Consider the following 20877-nt stretch of genomic DNA (forward strand, 5'->3'; position numbering starts at 1 on the left):
GAGAGCTTCCAGTCTAGTAATACTAGATTCCAGTAATACTTCTATTCCAGGAAATCTAGAAAAATAGTTGTAAATAAACATGCTTTAGTTCCAGAGTCAGAAAATAGTCTCTAACTGTGTGAGAACTATTATATTGTCAATCTTTGCTCTTCTTAGCAACTCCAGTTTTGTTCTCTCATGTCTGCAGTGTGAATAGCCCAATTTTTAAACACATCCTTTAGTTTAAGAAATTAATGGTAGACAATCAACCATCTCAGCTTTCTGTTTTCTTTCACTAATCAGGTGCACGTTCACAGTCTACACCTGTTTTGTCCAAGCTTCTGGAAATGAAAGATATTCAAGAAAAATTAAAAACAAAGGAGTCTGAGCTAGACACAGTAGAAAAGGAGCTGGCAAGCTTAAAGAACATTGCTGAAAAGTAAGGGTTAAAATATAAACGCTTGTATAAGTTCTTTTTCTCTTTTATTTATATTTATATAATACTGTAGAAGCACAGAGGATCAGATCAGGTTTTGTATGAAAGCCAGAATAGTGTGGCCACTTCACTACACAATTTCATGGGGAGGCAAGGAGATTTCTGGACAACATATGCAGGAAAATAGTAGCAATAAAAGCTTATATTGTTGCTATGCTTGGGAAAATAGCATTTTAGTACACACTGGTGCTTTCCTGAAATCTGTATTCAGTTTTCTGCTTTTCCTATTCACTGAAGAGCCAAATGATTTTCCTGTGGTCCTATTCTGTAACTCCTATCCAGAATTTCAGCTTCTAGAGAATAAAATCAGAGTAGGTGAGGGTTATAAAAACACTGAAATTACAACAGTATCCCCCCAAATATTTGCTATTTGGGAATTTAAATTAGATCTTCTTACTTAGAAAATATTTCTGTGTGAATTTCAATTAAAAATAATTGTGGAAACTTTCTTTTTATTTAAAGGTCTTCTATGAAATATACGTAGGCAAATAAGAGTCCTTAAATAAAGTACACTTTGCACATGTTGTACTTATTTTTCAAACCCCGTTTCAACCATTTTAATGATTTTTCCCAAAGCACAAATAAACGGAGCAAACCAGTTTCAAATTTTAGTTTTTAATGTTTCTATGTCACTTTCATCTAGAATCTGATCTTGTACAGTTAAAAAGATTAGTTGTCATTTAGACATCTTCATTTATTTGCTTTTTGACAAATAGTGCAGTTGCTGCATGTCCACTAAGAGGAGTCAGTTTAATTAAGCCACTGATAAGTAGCTCTAGTAAGGTTTATGTTCTTATTAATGTGTTTGAACAAACATTTTCCATTATCTGAAAATCCTAGTTATCCACAGCCATAGTGTGTCCCCAGTGTAGCCTTTGGATAATCAGACATTCATATACATGAGCATGCTATTTTAAGGTGCAGTTTCAATTTCATACCAGTCCCCAAGGCTGGAAGAGAGAAAAGAAGGAGTTGGGAAGTTGCTGCAGAAGACAGGAGCCTCATGGGAAGTGCTCAAGCAACACTAGGCACTCTCAGCCCCCAGCTCTACAACCACCAGTACAAATAGCAAGGGCTGTGCTTAGCTCCTTCCCCTGCCCTCTGCAGCTACTCCTTTTCTTCCGCTCCTTTTCTTCCCTGTTTCCTCCGTCCTCAGGAACTGGCATCACTTCAGGATGAAAATATGAAACTCCAGTTTAAAATAACGCTTGCATTTATCCGAGTGTCCAGTTATCCAAATGTTTTAGATGTCTTCTAGGCCATTCAGATAAAAGGAATTCTACCATAATTGGTGAAACTATACAGGATTTATCATTGCAGATGTGTAAATGTTCGTCATGTTATCCTAAAGGATATGGCGTGAGGTTTGAAGGCAGAAACTCCCAGTTCATGGCTGATCCTCAGCCTCAATTCTCCTCATTGTAAAATGGAAATATAAATACTTGTTGATTTATCTCATGTATAGCTTGAAAATATAAAGCCCTATGTACCCTACATAAGTGGTATGCCTGTAATTTATCACGCGACTACATCTGATTATGTCTACTATAATCTGCTAAGATATCGCCAACTGAAACAGCAGTGGGAGATGAAATCAGAAGAAGCAGAGCTATTGCAAACCAAACTTCAGCAAAGTGCCTATCACAAACAGCAAGAGGAGCTGGACACCCTTAAGAAAACCATTGGTGAGATAGCAAGTTGCTGAAAATGTGAAGGACATTATTTGGCTATTCATAACGGAATCCTTTTATTTGCTTTTGAGATTATATAAAGCTAAAAGCTTTTAGATTCCATTAAAAACCTGAAACTTGTTTTTAGGGATTTTTGTTTAACAAATACAAAAGATGTTACAAATTAAAATAACAATAGACCGACTAAAAAGGGGATACAGTTAAGGTTGCTAATTTTTTGTATTTAGGATTTGCACTATACATAGTTTGAATCCTGAGTTATTATTTCAAAAATATTAGTTTTCACACAGATAAAGATTTGGAAAGAAGGAATAGCAAAAGCATACGGGTTCAAGAGGAAGAAATAGGCAGATGTAGTGGGAGTGTCTCAAACACTGTCAGGAGTGAAGGAATTGATAGGATACCAAAGATTGGTAGACTACCATTCAGTGAATTAATTTGTTCATCTTGTGGTATATAAAATGTATATTTATCTGGTATATAAAGGGAGAGCTTATTTATTTTGTTTAACTTAATGAACGAATTTCAATCTTGCTGTATCCTCCCATATATTTTATTTGTGCTGTTAGTATTTGGGCAACATTTACACTGACCCATGAACAAGGGAACACTGAAATTGCTGATCTCATAACTTAGTAAAAATTCTTATTAGCCTTTTTTTTTTGTACTAAGCCTTTGTTAAAATTGATTTGACACCTGAGTTATAAGTATGTGTGTAGAAGTTTAGTCGGACTGGAAGAACTCCCAGGTTCAATACTATACTTTTCGATTCAGAGGAAAGTGAAGAGACACTAAAGAAAACCAAGGAAATCCAAAAAAAGGCAGAAGAAAAATATAAAGTGCTGGAGAACAAAATGAAAAATGCTGAAGTAGAGCGTGAGAGAGAATTGAAAGATGCCCAGCAGAAGCTAGATGGTGCCAAAAAAAAGGCAGATGCTTCCAGCAAAAAAATGAAAGAAAAGCAGCAGGTAAAGCAGCAGAAAAGCAGCACTGTTGGTAGCAAGTTTAACAATCCTGAAAAATGGCCACAATGGAGCAGAAGTGTATGTGGAGGTTTATGATTCTCTTAAACCTTATCAGTTTCAGTACATGGATATTATTTTGTAGTCATTGACATACATAGAAATTGGTGATACATGATTTGTTCTAAAATCATAAATATGCTCCATCCTCCTTTTGCGAGGCTGTCTGATTATAATACTATAGTTGTGGTTGTGGTGCCATTGACTTTCAACCTTTCTTCTGCAGCCTTTACTCAGAAGCAAGCTGAATATTAAATCTTTCTATTCAAGTATAGTCCTTAATACATGTTCAACATGTCATCTGTTTAGGAAGTTGAAGCATTAGTTCTGGAATTAGAAGAACTAAAGCGAGAACAGGCCTCCTATAAACAACAGATTGAGGCTGTGAATGAAGCTATCAAATCCTACCAGGATCAGATTGATGCTATGGCATCTGAGGTGTCCAAGACAAAGGTAGGTCTGGCAAAACTGGAGGTACTTTCGATACCAAAGACAACTTGGTTCTGATATTTTTCCATCCGTGTATAGCTGGGAAGGAAGACTATTAAACCTCATACTATAATTATTTATTCAATTTGATATGGATTTTTCTCCCACCACACAAGAGGTACATAGCCTTCAGGACCTTTCTGCAGCCTTTTTATCCTTTGACTGAATTTCACCCTCAAAGAAATTCTGTATTTTCCCCTTTTTTCCTGCCAGTCATTTTCCTTGATTCATAATAAGGGTATAATATAAATTGGTTAAAAAAGAGAAGTGATTGTCTCCTTTGTTTTCCAGGCATCTGTAAAGAAAGCTCAGGAGGAGCTGGCTAAGCAAAAGGAAGTAATCACAGCTCAGGATAAAGAAATTAAAGACAAATCTGCAGAGGCTGTAAAATATAAAGAACAAAATAATGAATCACAGCTTAAGGTTAAAGAGCTAGAACATAACATAAACAAACACAAGCGAGAAACTACTGATGCTGCTGCCAAGGTATCCCAGAACTCTACCCTTCTTTGCCTCTGTAACCAGAGGTGGTTATTTCAGTCACCATGGGCCACGGAAATATTCTCCTTTATCTAATAAGCATTGTTATATTGGTACATCCTGAACTCTGAGAAACATCTCAGAGGAGGGAAAAGTCACAAGTGTTTATCCATACATTGTCCCATAGGCAAACAGAGCATGTCATTATGGGAGACAACCAATGAAGCAGATGTTGTCATATCTGTCAGACAAACCAAGTACCTATTAAAGAAGGTTGACTTGGAGACACAGTGGCAGAGCATTGTGTTGCCATTTGGGAAATCTAAGTTCAAGTCACAAGGTCAAAAACTTTCCTCATGTTTTGACCTTCCTGACTTTTTTTCTTCAGCACTTGATACAAGTCAGTGTTCTTTTGATGCTCAGCAAAGCTGCATTTTGTATACTGAGGTTTAATGTTGTAGAACAACTTAGGATGCTGATATTTTTCATGTAAATGCTCTCAACATGTGTACTTTTGTGCATGTTTCCAGGTGGCTAAACTGCTGAAAGACTATGAGTGGATAGCTTCAGAGAAACAACTTTTTGGCCAGCCTAACACAGCGTATGATTTTAAAACTAACAATCCTAAAGAAGCAGGCCAAAGGCTGCAGAAACTACAGGAAAAAAAAGAGAAGTTGGGAAGAAATGTCAATATGAGAGCTATGAACATGCTTTCAGAGGCAGAAGAAAGGGTAAAAAATTTCTTGCTTTAAGAGTCTGGACAATTTGTGGCATATCTTTGTTTAGGGCAGTGTAATTTCTATCACCTGCACAGTACTACTCAATGCCCCACAGAAGTAAAGTGATCTGCTTAAGCTTTACACACTGTCTAATTCAGAAGTCAATAGCATGACCCATTTTATTTATTCTTGGATGCTAATACATTTTTAACTGACTGTGCATCAGCAATTGATATTTGGGAAAATCCTGACTTTCAGTGACAAAAGGTTAGTTTCCTTCTAAAAAGTTCCATTCTAAGTCTGAGTATATCAGTCCAGCATTACTATGTCTACTGCAATGCTTGATTGAGTATTAAATCAAAATGAAAACCTTGCCAAAAATATGGGCTGTAGTCCACGGTGTTTCAGGAAGAATTGGCCAATTGACATTTTAGTATCACTGTAGTTGGCTAGGGTTGGTGCATTTTTCACGATTAGGAGAAATTATTCTTTTGTACCAATTAATAAGTAAAAATGACAGTGAACCACTATTCACATGAGGGAGAGAAGTGTCCCTCAGGGTTTAGTTTCACCCTTTTGTTAATCGTTGTAGCAAATTTCTAGAATATATTTTAGAATAAAGTACTGAAAGCCTTGATTCTGCAAGAAGTTCTTAAGTAAACACATTCTTAAGTTTACTCTTGTAAGTAGGCCTAGTCACATGCTTAAAATTAAGCATCTGAGTATTTACAGGATTACAGCCAAACATGTCAAGTACAAAGTTAATTGAGACCAATTTTCTCTTCTAATTGAACCAGTATAATGACTTAATGAAGAGAAAAAGAATTGTAGAGAATGACAAGTCTAAAATACTTGCAACTATTGAAGAGCTTGACCAAAAGAAAAATGAAGCTTTGAACATTGCCTGGCAAAAGGTATGTTATTTCAGATTTAGCTTTCACATTTTAGTGTTTTTTCTAAACATGGAGGATCAACTTTATTCCTTTTTTTAGGGCTGTCAAGCGATTAAAAAAAATAATTGCGATTAATTGCACTGTTAAACAATAATAGAATACCATTTATTTAAATATTTTTGGATGTAACACAGAGTACAAAGTGTAACGTGCTCACTTTATATTTATTTTTGATTACAGGTATTTGCACTATAAAAAAACAAAAGAAATATTGTTTTTCAATTCACCTAAATACAAGTATCATAGGAGTAGCCGTGTTAGTGTGCATCTGCAAAAACGAGGAGTCTGGTGCCACCTCCTCGTTGTTTTTGCTAATACAAGTTGTCAAGGTTCCTTCCCCACTTTGAACTCTAGGGTACAGATGTGGGGATCTGCATGAAAACCCCCTAAGCTTATTTTTACCAGCTTAGGTTAAAACTTCCCAAAAAGGTACAAACTATTTTACCTTTTGCCCTTGGACTTTATTGCTGCCACCACCAAGCGTCTAACAGTTATATAACAGGGAAAGAGCCCACTTGGAAACATCTTTCCCTGCCAAAATCCTCCCCAAACCCTACACCCCCTTTCCTGGGGAAGGCTTGATAAAAATCCTCACCAATTGCATAGGTGAACACAGACCCAAACCCTTGAATCTTAAGAACAATGAAAAAGCAATCAGGTTCTTAAAAAAAGAATTTTAATTGAAGAAAAAAAGTAAAAGAATCACCTCTGTAAAATCAAGATGGTAAATACCTTACAGGGTAATCGGATTCAAAACATAGAGAATCCCTCTAGGCAAAACCTTAAGTTACAAAAAGACACAAAAACAGGAATATACATTCCATTCAGCACAGCTATTTTATCAGCCATTTAAACAAAACAGAATCTAACGCATATCTAGCTAGATTACTTACTAAGTTCTAAGACTCCATTCCTTTTCTGTTCCCGGCAAAAGCATCACCAGACAGAGAGGGCCTTTGTTTCTCCCCCCCCCCCCCCCTCCAGCTTTGAAAATATCTTGTCTCTTCATTGATCATTTTGGTCAGGTGCCAGCAAGGTTATCCTAGCTTCTTAACCTTTATAGGTGAAAGGGTTTTTCCTCTGGCCAGGAGGGATTTTAAAGGTGTTTACCTTTCCCTTTGTATTTATGACACAAGTACTGTGGTGGACTGTTTTTATCATGAAATTGAACTTACAAATGTAGAATTATGAACAAAAAAACCTGCATTCAAAAACAAAACAATGCAAAATTTTAGAGCCTGCAAGTCCACTCAGTCCTACTTCTTGTTTGTCTGAGTGATTGGCTGAACAAGCGTGTTTACATTTGCAGGAGATAATGATGCCTGCTTCTTGTTTACAATGTCACCTGAAAGTGAGAACAGGTGTTCTCATGGCACTATTGTAGCCGGCATTGCAAGATATTTACGTGCCCGATGCGCTAAAGTTTCATATGTCCCTTCATGCTTCAACCACCGTTCCCGGGGACGTGCTGGTGACGGGTTCTTCTCGATAACAATCCAAAGCAGTGCAGACCCCGATGCATGTTCATTTTCATTATTTGAGTCAGATGCCGGCAGCAGAATGTTGATTTTCTTTTTGGTGGTTTTGGTTCTATAGTTTCTGCATTGGAATGTTGCTCTTTTAATATTTCTGAAAGCATGCTCCACACCTTGTACCTCTCAAATTTTGGAAGGCACCTCAGATTCTTAAACCGTGAGTCGAATGCTGTAGCTATCTTTAGAAATCTCACATTGGTACCTTCTTTGTGTTTTGTCAAATCCTCTGTGAAAGTGTTCTTAAAATGAACATGTTCTGGGTCACCATCTGAGACTGCTATAACATGACATATATGGCAGAATGTGAGTAAAATAGAGCAGGGGACATACAATTCTGCCCCATGGAGTTCAGTCACAAATGTAATTAACACATTTATTTTTTTAACAAGAGTCATCAGCTCGGACGCATGTCCTGTATAATGGTGGTCGAGGCATGAAGGGGCATACGAATGTTTGGCATATCTGGCACATAAATATCTTGCAGTGCTGGCTACAAAAGTGCCATGCAAATGCCAGTTCTCACTTTCAGGTGACATTGTAAATAAGTAGGCAGCATTATCTCCCGTCAATGTAAACAAACTTGTTTGTCTTAGCAAGTGGCTGAACAAGAAGTAGGACTGAGTGGCCTTGTAGGCTCTGAAGTTTTACATTGTTTTGTTTTTGAATGCAGTTATGTTTAAAAAAAAAAATCTACATTTGTAAGTTGCACTTTCACGACAGAGAGATTGCACCACAGTACCTGTATGAGGTGAACTGAAAAATACTATTTCTTTTGTTCATCATTTTTACAGTGCAAATATTTGTAAGCAAAAATAATATGCACTTTGATTTCAATTACAGAATACAATATATGTGAAAATGTAGAAAAACATCCAAATATTTAATGCATTTCAACTGGTATTCTATTGTTTGACAGTGTGATTAAAACTGCAATTAATCACGATTAATTTTTTGAGTTAATTGTGTGAGTTTACGGCAGTTAATCGACATCCCTAATTTTTTTGCATATGCAATACACTTATGTCCATGTAGACATAATTGTGCCCTTTCTTACTACAAACCTCTATATTGCCCACTTGCTAGATTTTTCAAATAAGCACCCTTTCAAATAAGTACCTTTTTTGTGCTTTCTCCTATGCTGCTTCTTGCACCTGAGTGTCTTATCCCCCATAAACATCCATTAAAAGTTACTTGTCCTTCAGATCTCTCCTTAAAACTCCTTTGCTGTGATGCCTACAGAAAACTTGACAACAGTTAGGCTGCTGGCCTACTATGATGCCAGTCAATATTGTGTCAGTTCCCTTGTATTCCTCCAATGGTCAGTCTGTTTATATCCATCTGTTGTCTCCTGGCTTCTGTTTATATTGTAAACTTCCTGGGTAGAGACCATCTTTTTGTTCTGTGTTTGTACAGTGCCCAGCACAGCAGGGTCTTGGTCATGACTGAGGCTCCTAGGTGCTACAATAATACAAATAAAGAAATTGAAAAGATTAAAAGTAAAACCAGTTATTGCTTTTTTCCATTAATTTGTACTTTAAGGCATTTTCTGTTTACCTATGATCAGCAGAGCCAGGGCTGGGAGTGAGCCCTGGACAGGAGTATGGGGGCTGAGGCTGGGCACAGCTGGGGGCAGGGGCCGAAGCTGGGCCAGGAGCAGAGCTGGGTGGCACTCCCACGTTGCCCCCTGTGGGGGCTAACCCTGGTCCCAGCTGCATCCCCCTCCAAAACAGTCCTTTGTGCCCCCTGGGGCATGCCCCACAGTTTGGGGACCTCTGATCTAGACCGTGTTTCTGTCTTGAATTATGGAACAAAGAGGATTCTGTACAGTCTGTCTTCTCACCATCTAGCACATGCTAATCTTCTGTTGGACATCCAATTCCATCAGGTTAAAAGAAACTGACTCAAGTGGGCAGAAATGAAGTGTTTGTTTATAATGCTATTTGTTTAAGTATACAGCAATAGTTCATAATTCAAAGGCCTTTAGAAAATATTTGTGGTGGTCTGATTTGTAGGTGAACAAAGACTTTGGTTCAATATTCTCAACTCTTCTACCTGGGGCCAATGCTATGCTGGCAGCCCCTGAGGGGCAAACTGTCCTAGATGGTTTGGAATTCAAGGTTGCCTTAGGAAATACCTGGAAGGAAAATTTAACAGAACTTAGTGGAGGTCAAAGGTTGGTGTGACTTTTTTTTCCCCTTATGCTTTTGTTTTCCTTTCCATCTTGCAGGGTGTCCTGATGATATAGGCCACGCAGGTTTGGTCCTCTTTTTTTTTTTTCCCCAGAGGTAGAGGGTTTTGCTTTCCTTAAACAAAATACAGATGTATTTACCAATTCACATTTTAACATCCAGAGCATGTAACATGCTGAGCTAACCTTTATGTATCTACATAATGGAAACATTCAAGAACAAAGAGACATTTAAATAATAGTACACTGCTTTTCACAGCTATTAAGATAAACTGTGCTCCTGCAGAGAAGTGGCATAAGTGAAACTAATTACAAGAGAGTTGCAATAACTCTAAAAATAATGGATAGTACTGAGGAATTGATAATACTATTCCCATGTTTGATTTGTAGTCTCTGGCTCCTAGATATAATGTGTTCCTCTCCTGGTTCAAAAGATGTACCACCATGGCACTGAAAGCTCTGTACTCCTCTAGCATATTAAAATGGGGAGTAAGTTGCTGTGGAGAGAATACCATTCTCTGCCAGAAGCTAAGCTGTGTCTTTAAAGGTAGATCTGGCAATTGGAGGACTAGAAGAATGTTGGTGGGAACATGGTGAAGGAAGCGGAGGACCCTCTTGAGGGAAGGGAGAGAATCATCCAGAATAGCTACTGGCTAACATAGCAACAATGTAGACCAATGAGAATGTAGCAAAACTCACAATTGGAAATGGGTAAAACAGCATGAATTTCAAAGTAACAATTCAACCAGTCAGATGTTGAAAGGTTATTTTATATCTTTCATTAAGTTTTGGGCAGAAATCTGAGTTTCAGTTTACCAAACCATGGTATTAGCTATCTGGCCTACTGCTCCAGAGCTTCTAGTATCTATCTACATTCACAGAATGTCCTTGCTGCAGCAAAACTGTCCTTTGATGGAGCAGCCAAAGGGGGGAGAGAATATTTTTTCCCCCTGTAACTTATAAAGAATTAACTGTCTTTGGTCTGTTTTTAGATCTTTGGTGGCTTTGTCCCTGATCTTAGCCATGCTTCTCTTCAAACCTGCTCCAATTTACATCTTAGATGAAGTGGATGCAGCACTTGATCTTTCTCACACACAGAACATTGGACAGATGCTTCGCACTCACTTCAGACATTCCCAGGTATGATCTTGCAAATATCAATATGTGGTAGTCTGCTGTGTAGTTCATTAGTCTCCGAGAGAGTGTGAGTATGCAACTAGGGAAGTATAAGGTGCTTAGATATTCTGTATTCATGAGGCCTAAAACATGGAGGTCACAGTGAAGGTTCTGCAAACTGTGAAACACTTTTATGGAGTCCTGTTCTAGTCTTCTTCTCACCTTCTAGTGTAAAACTTATTCCTTTCTTCGTGTTGTTTTTCTTTGTAACTAATTGCTGTAACCAACAGAGCTGGTACGTAGCAGCAAATGGGAAGGGTTCTGTCCGTGAATTAATCCATCTATTAAGATAAGGTCCACTTTAAAAAAAAAAAAAAAAAAAAGAGGTTTGAGGATTCCTGCTTTAAAAGTATAGCTTCTGTTCTTCTATTTTGGGCCCTTATGAAGCGTGCCAGGAATCAGTGGAGAGAATCTTCATATCATTCCAACTTAGGCAGGAAAACGTATAGCGCTGGAGGAGTTTGTTCTTCTGGTGATCCTGTGTTCATGTGGTCCATGAAGGATCCTTTATAGGAAAACCACACACAATCTGAAACAGAATCAGTATGGGTTTTTGACATACCTCTCACCTCACCCCAATTCCCCAGTCTGGTCTCCGTCTTCTGCCTGTTGTTGAGACTAGATTCTCACCTGCACCGTTGGAGAGCTCTGAACATGCTACTTGTAGTAGCTGTATCCGTGAAGTGTTTTTTGCCTAGGTCTAAGCAAAGTGCTGCTGTGAAACCCACCCATGCAAAGCGGGAAGGACTGAAGTAGAGAGGAACTATCTTCTGGCTGTCACAAGGGAGAGTTAAGTGCCCTTCCCAACTACGAGGCAGGAGGCTAACCTCATATCTGTTAGTGATGGGTTGTTTGTTCATGGTTTGATCTGAAACGAAAGGGCCTTGTTCAGCATCAAGGACTTAATTTGGGATGGCCTAATACATGGGGCTTACCTTATTTTTTTGCCCAATCAAAAGATCCCAACTCCAGAACTGGCCTTGTATCTTGTTTCTCTGTTTTGGGCAGGGGAGGTTTCTATTTTGCTATGGTTTCAGGTGACATTTTCAGAACATTCCTGGAGAGCTACTGCTCAGGACAGTAGCTAATTAGCATAAATGGAGCAATGTATCTCAACTGTTGCTTTTAGACTATTTCCATACCTGTATGACTTTCATAATCTTTATTTTAAAATCTCTATTGTCCTTTTACATTCAGATATGGTGTTCATGCTGTGGAAACATTTTTTTCTTTCTTTAGTTCATTGTGGTATCATTGAAGGATGGGATGTTCAACAATGCAAATGTCCTCTACAAGACCAAGTTTGTAGATGGTGTATCCACCGTGGCAAGATATACTCAGGCACAGAATGGAAGTAATGTATCTACACAGCAAAAAGCTGACAAGGCAAAACAGAAGAATAGACCCAGACCTTATGTGGATGCTTGAAGAGCAAACTTCCACCTGCAGCACTTTCTGTTGGAATGTCCTGTGTTTCTTGTCTTTATGTTGAAGAGACTGGAAATGTCATCATAAAACACATTACTAAATGGCCAACTTAAAAAAAACAAAACAAAAAAAACAAACCTGAAGTGAGCATGAGGGAGTCGGTGAATACTCTGGCCAGTTTTATTCTATATATTCTCTAATTGTAATTCATATTTAAAATTCTCATTATACTTGGTTTTCTAAAGAGAAATCTGGACTGAATATCCACTCACTTTTGCCTTTCCACTTGTTCATTTCTAGACACTTCCTCTGTTTTATCCTACGTACCTTCCTTTTTTGTTTCATACGTGAAATTCTAACTCTATCCTCTACTCAGACAAAGCACTGCCATTGTACTGGCTGAAGCCAGGCTGACCATGAACAGTTGCTACTTCTGTATGTGTCCTACTCACAATTCAGTGTTTTCCTCCATTTTTAAAATCTGCTTTTTTCTTTCTATCATGATTCCTTAAAAACGAGAAACAGGTTCTTGTATTCTGACATCCTGTAAGTGTGTGTGTGAAATTTCAGTAAGGTAGGAGAATAGGGACTGCTTAATGGAGTTCTTAAATCTTGTATCAAAAAGCAATTGAAAATACTTATGAGTGAAGCTTGAATGCTAAAGAATACAACATAAAAATGAAATGCTAATGTTTATACTGCTTACTTTTTAAAAAAGCAAAACGGGAAAGGTAACTTATCCTTCTAAGCCATGACTTCGTTATAGTTGCTAAAATTGCCCTGTTAATATTTTAATTTGTTTGTGTTGTTAATAAATGATTTTAGCTCAAACATGAAGCCTACCTTCACTTTTGGTTTCTCTTCTCACCTTGTAGGTAACCTCTTAAAGGAATGGCATGTGACTATGATTGGGCAAGTTTATTTAAAACTTGAACTATGTTACTCTGACTCGTCTTGGGGTTAGTTATGTAGTTCATAAAATCAGTGTCTAACGCATTGACTTAAGCAAGAACAGAGGGAAAAAGATACTCTGCAGGAATCGTTTGATTCTGGATCAAACAATCTTGCTGACTTTCATCAGAATTCTTCAGATTGCAAACTACTGCTCAAAAGAGGTGTTCCCTCCATCAAAACTTACCTGGAGCTTTGCCAGGGAGGCATAAGACCTTATGCTCAAATAAATGTTAGTCTCTAAGGTGCCACAAGTACTCCTGTTCTTTTTGTGGATACAGACTAACACCGCTGCTACTCTGAAAACTGGTTTTCTTCTAAGTCCCTTGAAGTTGTTTCTGGAGCTTTCAGCTTTTTGTGTAGATGCTGGATCTGGAAAGGAGATCAGTAGATTTGTTCCCTTGCAGTGGACAAATTCTCTTGTTACATCAGAAACAGAACAGCGAAAAACCAGATGCTTCATTGCATCAGTCCCAGCAGTGATTCCTTTTAATTGGATATGCTGGTCAATGCATCTTCAACAGTGCAGTACCTAGCTGGAACAAGTTTTGAACTTTTTTTCATTTGCTCTTCTTGAAATCCTAGTCCACCTCTTGTTGGGCCCTAATCTGGCTTTCCAATAGTTCCATTTTACTGATCATTGTGGTGGTTAGTGAGTGGAGTTTTAGAAATCCATTGTGGCTTGGGTGGGGGAAAACCATGCAAATCTGCCTATGATTTGCTTCCTTGCCATAGCAGCTATCTAGGCTCATAACAATGTGTCCTAGTTGCCTGTCTGGAACACCTGAGGGCAAAGGTGGCAATTTGGCTGTGTGTTTACCAAGTTATTAATGGAACTTAGTCATCTCGCATTATGAACTGAAAATGATCGGTTCCTCAGAAATGAAATGAGTAGCTCCCAGTTACATGCATATAGAAAAAGACCCTCACCTGCATCTATTAGGCCTGTTTCTGGCCAGATCAATGTGCACTAGCTCAGTTCTATAGCAGGGCTTTCTTAATTTTTTTTTTGGTATGGTACAAACCATTGCTATCCTCAGCTACCTCATCTCCCTTAAACCAATCCTTCATTTGCCATAATACAGATTTCCTCCCACTCTTTAACGTTTTTGATGTTAGGTGCAGTGTGGAGGGTAACAAGTAAGGGATACAAACAATTCCTTTCTGTAATGCTTAAAGAGCTAGAACTAGAAGTTGATTGAAATTGAACAAAGATCACCCATCTACTATATGGCAAAGGAAGCAGGTGATGCCTCATTGCTTGTATCATTGAAGACAATAAGCAGCCCTCTGGAGCAAGTAAGGAGTAATTCTGCACTAGCTGACACAGTAAGAAGATCTGTCATCTTGTTTCTTTGAAAGTTAGAAATCTGAGAACCAGCTACCAAGCAGCAATTTAGGTGCTGTGATACTTCACATTGCAACACCTAAAGTTTTAGGTACCTAGGAAAACACAGGAACAATGCTATGATCCACATAGCTGTGTTAAAGGACAAGGTTCCCTATATAGTGAACTGTGACACAGGTGCCTTAGAATGCATGGAGCTGCCAAAGCTACTGTGAGATGCTGATGATGGGGTGTGTCCTAAATCAATCCAGGTTGTAGGAAGTTGTTTAGTGAGCCACAACCCACCCTCTGAAATCAGGTCAATGAGGTGCTGCTGGCTTAAGTTTTAGCCTAGGGGTTAGAACACTTGCTGGAGATGAGGGAGACCCAGGTTCAATTCCCCCTATTTGAAGAGGGTGGCTCTCACCTTACAGCAGTGTGGGCCAATCCCTGAGCTATAGGACTATCGGATGTAGGGCTCCCTCACCCTCTCCTGTTGAAGCAGTGTCATTCTGGGTCCCTTTTTAACTAAATACCAGTTCAGTTTGCCATACTGGTTTTTCAAACAGTAGAGCGCTTTAGAACTTGTCACACACAAATTGTATGTTACTGTAATGAGTGATAAATTACTAGGGCTTTCAAGCAATTAAATAAGTTTATTGCAATTAATCAAGTGATTAAATGATTAATTGCACTTAAACAGTAATAGAATACAATTAAAATATTTGATTTGTTTTCAAATATTGATTTCAATTAAACACAATATGAAGTGTTATAAAAAAAAAGTGAGCACTGTACACATTTACACTGTAAAAAACAAAAGATAGTTATAAAGTACTATAGTGCAATCTCTTTATTGTGAAAGTTGAACTTGCAAATGTAGAATTATGTACAAAACCCCCTGCATTTAAAGATGTAAAATTTTAGACCCTGCAAGTCCAATCAGTCCTACTTCTTGTTCAGTCAATCACTCAGAAACAAGCTTGTTCACATTTGCAGGAGAGAATGCTGCCTGCTGCTTGTTTACAATCTCACCTGAAAGTGAGACGAGGTGTTTGAATGGCACTGTTGTAGCTGGCATCACAAGATATGTGCCAGATGCACTAACGATTCATATGTCCCTTGAGGCTACAACCACCATTCCAGGGGACATGCATCCATGCTGATAATGATCCAAAGCAGTGCAGATTGATGCATGTTCATTTTCATTATCTGAGTCAGGTGCCACCAGCAGAAGGTTGATTTTTTCCTTTTTGGTGGTTCCGGTTCTGTAGTTTCCACGTCTGAGTATTTCTCTTTTAAGACGCCTGAAAGCATGCGCCACGCCTCATCCCTTTCAGATTTTGGAAGGCCCCCTCAGATTCTTAAACTGTGAGTCGAGTGCTGTCACTATCTTTAGAAATCTCTCACTGGTACCTTCTTGTTTTGTCAACTCTGCATGAAAGTGTTCTTAAAATGAACATGTGGTAGGTCATCATCCAAGACTGCTAAAACAGGAAACATGGCAGAATGTGGGAAATATATAGCAGAGCAGAGGACATACAATTCTCCCCCAAGGAGTTCAGTCAGAAATTCAATTAACACTTTTTTTAAATGAGTGTCATCAGCATGGAAACATGTCAGGGGCCTATGAATGTTTAGCATCTCTGGCATGTAAATACCTTGCAATGCTAGCTACAAAAGTGCCATGCAAATACCTGGTCTAACTTTCAGGTGACATTGTAAACAAGAAGCCAGCAGCATTATCTCCAGTCAATGTAAACAAATGTTTGTCTCGGTGATTGGCTGAACGAGACATAGGACTGAGTGGACTTGTAGGCTCTGAAGTTTTACACTGTTTTGTTTTTGAGTGCAGTTATGTAACAAAAAAAAAAATCTACATTTGTAAGTTGCACTTTCACGATAAAGAGATTGTACCACAGTACTTGTCTGAGGTGAATAGAAAAATACTATTTCTTATTTTTACTGTGCAAATATTTAAGCAAAAATTATACACTGATTTTAGTTAAACACAGAATACAATATATATGAAAATGTAGACCATCCAACATATTTAATAAATTTCAATCAGTCTTAACTGCAAGTGTGATTAATCAGGATTCATTTTTTTGAGTAATTGTGAGTTAACTGTGATTGACAGTCCTAATAATTACTGCAACACCACACTCACTGTGCATGTAGGTATTGATTATAGTTTATTTGTATAAGGTGCAGTTGTGTGTGCAGTGTACTTTATTTCATAAGAAAAACACACCCCAACGAGGCCTTAGTGAACTCTTGCTATTCCTTATGGTTTCTCCACTTTACCAAAGCTCGGGCAGTGAGCTGCCCAGCATAGTACACTAGATTTTCAGGGAGGGTTTCCTGTGCACTTTGGTGGCTTTGATAAATAGCTCAAGAGGTGAGATTTTTGAACACTGTTTATTATGTAACTTTCAGCCTCACAGCCCAGTCCTGCCTTTGCTGACATTCATGCAACTCTGCTGACCCCACCAGGCCAGAAATGGCCATCAATGCAGTCTATACTAACTGGCAGTAACCCAGCTCAAGGGGCCATGGCTTGGAGCAAAGCCACTATTTGAAATAAAACCTTTTTATATTCTCTGGGAGTAGCTGAAAGATGACAGTGGCTTGAACTGCTCCTTGGGGTTGGGGATGGAGGACACCAGTCATATATGACTAGTGCATAACATTAATGCTAACTTTGAAGGTTAGAAAGTGCTGGATAGTTGAAATTTTGACACAGCAATAGGGAAAAAATTACCAGTTGCTTCCAAGAACAGGTCATGCACCTTTATTTAATGTTACCTTTTTGGTAAGTGTGAGGGTTTCCTTTCAATCAGTCCATTTACATACTTCAACATCCAAGTACAGATCGCAATGAATTCGATGGAGACCTTGCAACATTAGAAAACTTTTCTTAATATACATCCATTTAAGCAAGAGCTTGCAGGTTAGAACGAGTGCTAGTGTCAGACTTGCACACCTCACTCTTGGTATACAAAGCAGCATTCAGCAGCACAAGAAATGCCCACCTCAGACAAAGTACAGTGTGGTTTACATAGTGCAATCACTTTCAGAGGAAAAACTCTAGGAAGGCCACATCTGTTTGTTTGTTTTTTTTCCTGTCAAGTTTATAAATGAAAAGGGGGTTAGAAATCAGGCCTCAGACCTTGGTTTAAATTCATATCAACTTCTGTGCAGGTAGGTTCTGTATATAGGCACATGCTTTAGAAGAATTCTGAATCCGTACTTTTAATCGTTAAAAACATATTGCTTTATGAGTCAGAGATTCAAATACTCTATCTCCAGCTTCCCCATAATCCTGGCCCCAGCTGTCAATAGAATTTCTAGAACCTGTTGTTCTATGAACTATACACCCCTAGCAGAATATGGCAGCTAGCCCAGTTGCTCTACCTCTAGCTACATAACAATCTTAGGTACTGCCTCAATACACATGTCCCTGCTGAAATCAAGGGCTCAGAGACTGGGAGCACTTGGTTTACCGTAACTGTCTGTTGCTTTGAACTATCTGAAAAAGAACAAGTCAGACAAACAACTGCGACAGCAAAGCAACAAGGGGAATTCTCATTCCTACAAAAATGAGCTCTTGTGAAAAGATTTCATAGGCCAGTTGTTTAAATGGTACCATCTTATGCAAGTGATTTGCCCAGTAAGCTTTTAAAACTTACAGATGTGCTTGGTAATCCAAACAATGTAAACAAACAGCAGCTCCCTGTCACTAAGTCATAGATCAAATGTTTAAGCACCAGCTCTCAGCACTGAGGGATTGCCTAATATGTGCTAACAGGAGATGCGTTAGCGCTTGCTGAGGTTTCAGATACAGAAGTGCCATAAGATGAAGAGGCTTACCCCACCGTTGGCTGAAATTTTCTGATCAGATGGGTATGGACTGCACTGCCCCTTCCCCTAGGTACCACATCAGACTAATACAGTAGCAAAACCATTGAACGTGAACTAGCACAGACCTGAGGGAAAGGCAGGTACTGAACACTCAATCCTGACTGTGCCAGCAATCCGGAACAATGATTGTTGGCAAGGTTATTTGCAAGATTCTCTGCCCCTGTAGATTAAGTCAGAAAGGGACTGGAAGGAATCCCTAAGAAAACGACAAGACTTTCTCTGCTGAAATCCATGGCTGTGAGGTTGCCAACACTCATGATTTTATTTCATAATCAGCACAGCAATGCCCTACCCACGCTAAGGTTACAGTGATCATTTTACATTTCTAAAGCCTGTCATCACAGCATCCAGGTTTATGCCTTTTGTCTGAGAAGAGAAAGAGCGGGGGACAGGGTAGCATGGCCATTTAATCAAATAGAATTTTTACTCCATGTTAATGCAGATATGGTCTCTCTTATTAAGTGCAAATTAAATTATTTTCTAGAAACCAGTGTGAGCTGGCAACTGACAGATGATATAGATTATTCAGTTTGTTACAAACATTGAGAAGTCTAAATTGTTACAACTTTCCAAAGCAAGAACAGAGTCACAAACATGAAAATAAACAAACAAACAAAAAAACTACTACTATAAAAATTTTCATCATGGCAAACTGAACACTCTGGAAAAACATTTTCTAGAAAAAGTTTGGGGGTGGGGAGAGTGTCATTTTTTGCTGCAGTTAAGGAGTGTCATGCAAAACAACTTTGAGAAGAGCAGTGTTCCCTATCTGTCCTGTCTTACCACCTCAGCCCCAGATAACTCATTAAAGTGCTCTTTCATGTGCATTCTTTTGGAGAAAATCATTGTTGTTTAAAATGTGGGAGGCAGGGATCCATTAGCTATGAAGGGGGGCATGGATTTGCTAAATCCACTCTGAAGTCAGAGATGGTGGAAATAAGTCAACAATATTCTGCCTTTCACATTTCACAAAGGGTGGGAGCGTGTGCCAGGGAGGACCAGACTGGGCTAGCCGTGAGCTGGGAGTTCTGGGATGAAATTTTGCCCCCAGTGAAGTCAATGGGAATTCATCCCTTGTTAATGGAGGCAGGATTTCAACCCTTGTTAATACAAATATTAGTTGCCCCCGATCTCCTGGAGAGACTTAAAGAATCACTATTTGGGCACCAAGTATTAAAACCTCCACATGCAAGGTACAGTAAAAAGAAAATAAGCATTTAAACTTTCCAGAGCTGTTGGTTCTTCAGCCACCTTCAACAATTCTTTACAGGGGCATTTTGGATCTAGAGTAAATTAAGTTACATCCTTTGCCTATTTTAAGAATCAGATGCTTCTTCCCCTTAATACTTCTTTTAGGTTACACATCTATAAGTCTTTTAGGGCAGATCATTAGAGGTATTTACTGATACAACTATTTTTTTCCACAACTTAAAAGTTGTTTACTAACCAGCTGCTTAAAACAGTAAAAATACAGTTAATGGGTAACAGAATTTAAGGCATTTTTTTATTTTGGCCAAGGAATGATGCATGCTACAGATTCATCTTCATTTTCCCCCACTTGGTTTTCAGATCACACTGCACTTGTTTTTGTTTTACATGGCACTTTGCTCTTGGTGTTTTACAATTTAGTCAAGGTTTTCAAGGGTTTTCTTCAAAAAAGATGCTTTCTCTTGCAGCTCAGGTCTGCTGTCCAATACCATGGTAGTAAGGGAGCCAATGAGGAGCTCTCTGCTTTCCAGTGGCAGGCTGTCCCATTGGTTAGACTCTGCGTGGATAAAAGAAGACAAGCGGCTGCATTTTCAAATGAATACCAGAATGATGCAAAGTAACTAGGCCCCCGGACATTGTAAAACAGGAACCGCTTCGAGTTCTACGTATGATCCAAATCGCTATTCAGGGAGGAGATCCTGCAGGATTATCAACCATATGGGGCAAATTCAGCCTGCCTTACACAGATGCAAGTCCCATCGACTTCAACAGGAGCTGTGCCTACCAAGGCCTGGCTAAATGTGGTTCACAGTGCTCAGCATGAGGGAAAGAAGGGCTTGGGGAGCATTTCTTTCTCACTTCATGGTTGCTCCAAGTGAATCACAGAGAAGCCAGAAGAGCGGCAGGAAAAAGGAATACACAGCCCTCTTCCACTAAAGGAGACACATGGAGCTAGAGCAGGAACCTAAAGGCTCACAGGAGAAAGTTAAAGAGCAATTGCAGCCATGTAGGACACTTGAAGGAACACACCTGTTTAGGCCTTAAAGGGGATGGAACCCCAAACTGAGAGGCTAAATTCAGCACAGGTGCTAAAAGAGGAGGAGAAGCACTTCCTGCATCAGCAAAGCCTCCTCCATCCCTCCAGGGGGCAGGCAGCATTTCCACCAACGCCAGCCATGGAGCAGCACAGAAGGGCCAGAGCACAATGCAAAATCTGGCACCTTGAGTCTGAGACAGAGCTGGAGAAAGAACCTCAATACCCTGACGCCCAGGCCTGTGCTTTCTCCACCTAACTCTCCGTCTTGAAGGCT

The 20877-nt window shown here is 39.0% G+C and overlaps 2 protein-coding genes across 10 annotated transcripts in view; one reads left to right on the forward strand and one right to left on the reverse strand.

Annotated features, from left to right (window-relative positions):
• SMC2 (structural maintenance of chromosomes 2) overlaps window positions 1-12987 on the forward strand; it is a 33112-nt gene extending 20125 nt beyond the window's left edge. For all 7 annotated transcript variants that reach the window (XM_038403197.2, XM_038403201.2, XM_038403199.2 and 4 more), the window contains 10 exons: window positions 283-418; window positions 2036-2160; window positions 2941-3134; window positions 3498-3641; window positions 3969-4163; window positions 4688-4888; window positions 5674-5790; window positions 9377-9537; window positions 10545-10692; window positions 11968-12987. In XM_038403197.2, the coding sequence (XP_038259125.1) occupies window positions 283-418; window positions 2036-2160; window positions 2941-3134; window positions 3498-3641; window positions 3969-4163; window positions 4688-4888; window positions 5674-5790; window positions 9377-9537; window positions 10545-10692; window positions 11968-12156 (1610 nt within the window). In that variant the 3' untranslated portion in view covers window positions 12157-12987. The remainder of the gene's footprint in view (window positions 1-282; window positions 419-2035; window positions 2161-2940; window positions 3135-3497; window positions 3642-3968; window positions 4164-4687; window positions 4889-5673; window positions 5791-9376; window positions 9538-10544; window positions 10693-11967) is intronic.
• A 4225-nt stretch (window positions 12988-17212) lies between these two features.
• ECPAS (Ecm29 proteasome adaptor and scaffold) overlaps window positions 17213-20877 on the reverse strand; it is a 95225-nt gene continuing 91560 nt past the window's right edge. For all 3 annotated transcript variants that reach the window (XM_038403192.2, XM_038403191.2, XM_038403193.2), the window contains one exon: window positions 17213-20123. In XM_038403192.2, the coding sequence (XP_038259120.1) occupies window positions 19984-20123 (140 nt within the window). In that variant the 3' untranslated portion in view covers window positions 17213-19983. The remainder of the gene's footprint in view (window positions 20124-20877) is intronic.

The sequence above is a fragment of the Dermochelys coriacea genome, chromosome 5 (genome assembly GCF_009764565.3).
Source record: "Dermochelys coriacea isolate rDerCor1 chromosome 5, rDerCor1.pri.v4, whole genome shotgun sequence".
NCBI classification, from domain to species: Eukaryota; Metazoa; Chordata; order Testudines; family Dermochelyidae; genus Dermochelys; species Dermochelys coriacea.